The sequence below is a fragment of the Onychomys torridus genome, chromosome 3, assembly GCF_903995425.1.
Source record: "Onychomys torridus chromosome 3, mOncTor1.1, whole genome shotgun sequence".
NCBI lineage: Eukaryota > Metazoa > Chordata > Mammalia > Rodentia > Cricetidae > Onychomys > Onychomys torridus.
The window spans coordinates 130,435,217-130,438,008 of NC_050445.1; the positions used below are offsets into that span (position 1 = coordinate 130,435,217).

The window sequence follows — 2,792 nt, forward strand, 5'->3', positions numbered from 1 at the left end:
GCTGCCCTTAATATTCTTTCTTTCTTCTGTACGTTTAGTTGTTTAATTATTATGTGGCAAGGGGACTTTTTTGTGGGTTCTACTCTGTTTGGTGTTCTATAGGCTTCTTGTATCTTCATAGGCATTTCCTTCTTTAAGTTGGGAAAGTTTTATTCTATGATCTTGTTAAATATATTTTCTGTGCCTTTGAGTTGCTATTCTTCTCCTTCCTCTATCCCTATTATTCGTAGGTTTGGTCTTTTCATGGTGTCCCAAATTTCTTGGACATTTGGATCATGACTTTGTTGGTTCTAGTGTTTTCTTTGACTGATGAATCTATTTCTTCTACCGTATCTTCAGCACCATAGATCCTCTCTTCCATCTCTTGTATTCTGTTGGTTATACTTGCCTCTGAAGTTCCTGTTTGTTTACTCAGATTTTCTATTTCCAACGTTCCTTCTGCTAGTGTCTTCTTCATTTTTTCTATTTCCCTCTTCAGGTCTTGGATTGTCTCCCTTGCTTTTTCATGATTTTCATTCAAGGATTTATTGTTTTCTTCTGCTTCAATTGTCCTTTCCTCTTGTTTGTTATAGCGTTCTTCCCATTTTTGGTTTGTCTGTTCCTCTACTTTATTTTTGATTTCTTCTATATAAGGCTCTAGCCTTTTCATGATGTTACTTATAAGGTTGTTTTCTTCTTCTTCTTCTTCCATTCCGTGATGTTCCGCTCTAGCTGTTGGAGAAGGGCTAGGTTCTGGTGATGCTGTATTGCTCTTTATTTTGTTGTATGCACTTCTGCCTTGATGTCTGCCCATCTCCTCTTGTGTTCGTTCTTAGTCTTATCAGTGTACTTGGTCCAGAGAGAGTTGACAGATTTAGGGAGTCTCTCTCTGGTCCAGATGGAAGCTCTGGGCCAGATGGGAGCACTGGTCCAGATGAGAGTGCTGGCCAGATAGGAGCTGGGGGGATGGACTCTGAGTCTCAGGAAGTCCCTGGGGTCTCCTTATTTTGTCCAGATGGGAGCTCCTCTTGTCCAGATTGGAGTTCCTCCTGTCTCTGGTCCAGATAGAACTTCCAGGGCAGGATGGAAGGTTGGGGCTGGTCTCTGATTCTCAGGAAGTGGCTGGGGTCTCCAGCATATGGGTGTGGGTGCAGGGTGTGGAGACTGCAGTGTCTGCCTGCAGTCTTGGAAAAGGGGAGCCTTCCTGCAGGGCCTGCCAATTGGCAGGAAACTGGGGTCAAGTTGGCAGGTCCTCCCGGAGTGGCCTATGTCCAGCGGTTGGACCCAGGCACAGTTGCCTCTCTGACTATAACCCAGGCACTCACCTCCGGTCCAGATTGGAGTTCCGGGGCCTGTAAATGGTTTTTAACAGTTATGTGGGTGTTGGAAATAAATCCCAGGCCTTCTGGAAGTATAACCAGTGCTGTTAACTACTAAGCCACTTATGATTTTAATGATATAATTCTATCTATCTATCTCTATCGGAGTGTTGTTGTCTGTTTGAATCTGAGTTGCTGTCATAACTCTGCTACTTACTTAGGAAAAGTATTTTTCATATGATTCATGAGAAGCATTCTGTTTTTATTGCTAATGATGAGCATGAGGACAGAGATTTAGGACTTAAAACAGTTTCTCTGATTCCTATACAAAACCTTCACGTTGATTTTTAAATACTGCATAAGAAAAACATTGCCAACAGCTTGAGAACACAGAAGGAAAGCTGGGGCAGCCTGAATTCTCACTTCTGCTTCTCTGGGTGGTTTTTGTCATGGCTTAAATTACTGTGGGTGGGGTATTCCAATACTGTTGACAGTAATAAGTTGCAATATCTTCAGGCTGCAGGCTGCTGATCTTGAGAGAATATTCTGTGCCAGATCCACTGCCACTGAACCTCGATGGGACCCCATCTGCCAAACTCTTTGCATTATAGATCAGGAGCTTAGGAGATTTCCCTGGTTTCTGCTGATACCATGCTAAGTTACTGTAAATGTTCTCACTTGCCCGGCAAGTGATGGAGATACTGTCTCCCAGAGTTGAAGACAGAGAGGCTGGAGACTGGGTCATCTGGATGTCACATCTGGCACCTAAAATTGGAAAATTGAAAACAAATTCCCACATAATTAATTCTGTTATAAGAGGACTTTCCTAAAGACACTCAGCTGAATAAATTTCCAATACCATCTTTCTTACCTGTAAGCCAGAGCAGCAGCAACCCCAGGAGCTGAGTAGGGGTCCTCATGTCTGTGTTGTGATCTGTGTGAGGCTGACTCCAGCACAGGTTGTGACCTGACTATGAAGAAGTCCTCAGGGCAGTGGGCTGTGTTTTGGGCACATGCAAATCAGCAAAGTCTGTTCACAGTCAAAGGACTGGTCAGATCAGTGATTTATTAAAGACCTGTGATCCTTTTGTGTCTCAGATCACAGAGGCAATACAAGTTTATTTGTATGGAATATGCTCCTGTTTAAAGACTAAAGTACCACACCAGTCTATGAGTTACACCTATTTTTATTTCTGTCATTTTCCATAAAAGATTTCCTGTTCAAATTTCCTCCATGACAGGAGCTGTTATACAAGGTACAGTTCAAAATAGTATGTGAATGGTTACAGGGTACTTTCATAGGGATCTGTAGAAGTTATTAAGATGGTGAGCTTCATCTTTTTTTTAATGTTTATATGTGAGTTTGAATTTTAATTGTAACATTTCAGCTTTAACTTTCCTCCTTCTAAAACTTCCCAAATGCCCCTCCCTCCTGCTCTTCTTCAAATTCAAATCCATGTACTTTTTTTTTTTACAATAGTTGTTATTGTATGT

General features: G+C 41.8%; 1 gene segment (V, D, J or C); it reads right to left on the minus strand.

Moving 5' to 3' along the window:
• Positions 1-1,752: 1,752 nt before the first annotated feature.
• Positions 1,753-2,218, minus strand: LOC118580375. The segment is given in 2 exon segments: positions 1,753-2,063; positions 2,170-2,218. Coding segments are annotated over 2 exon segments (360 nt in total).
• Positions 2,219-2,792: the final 574 nt, after the last annotated feature.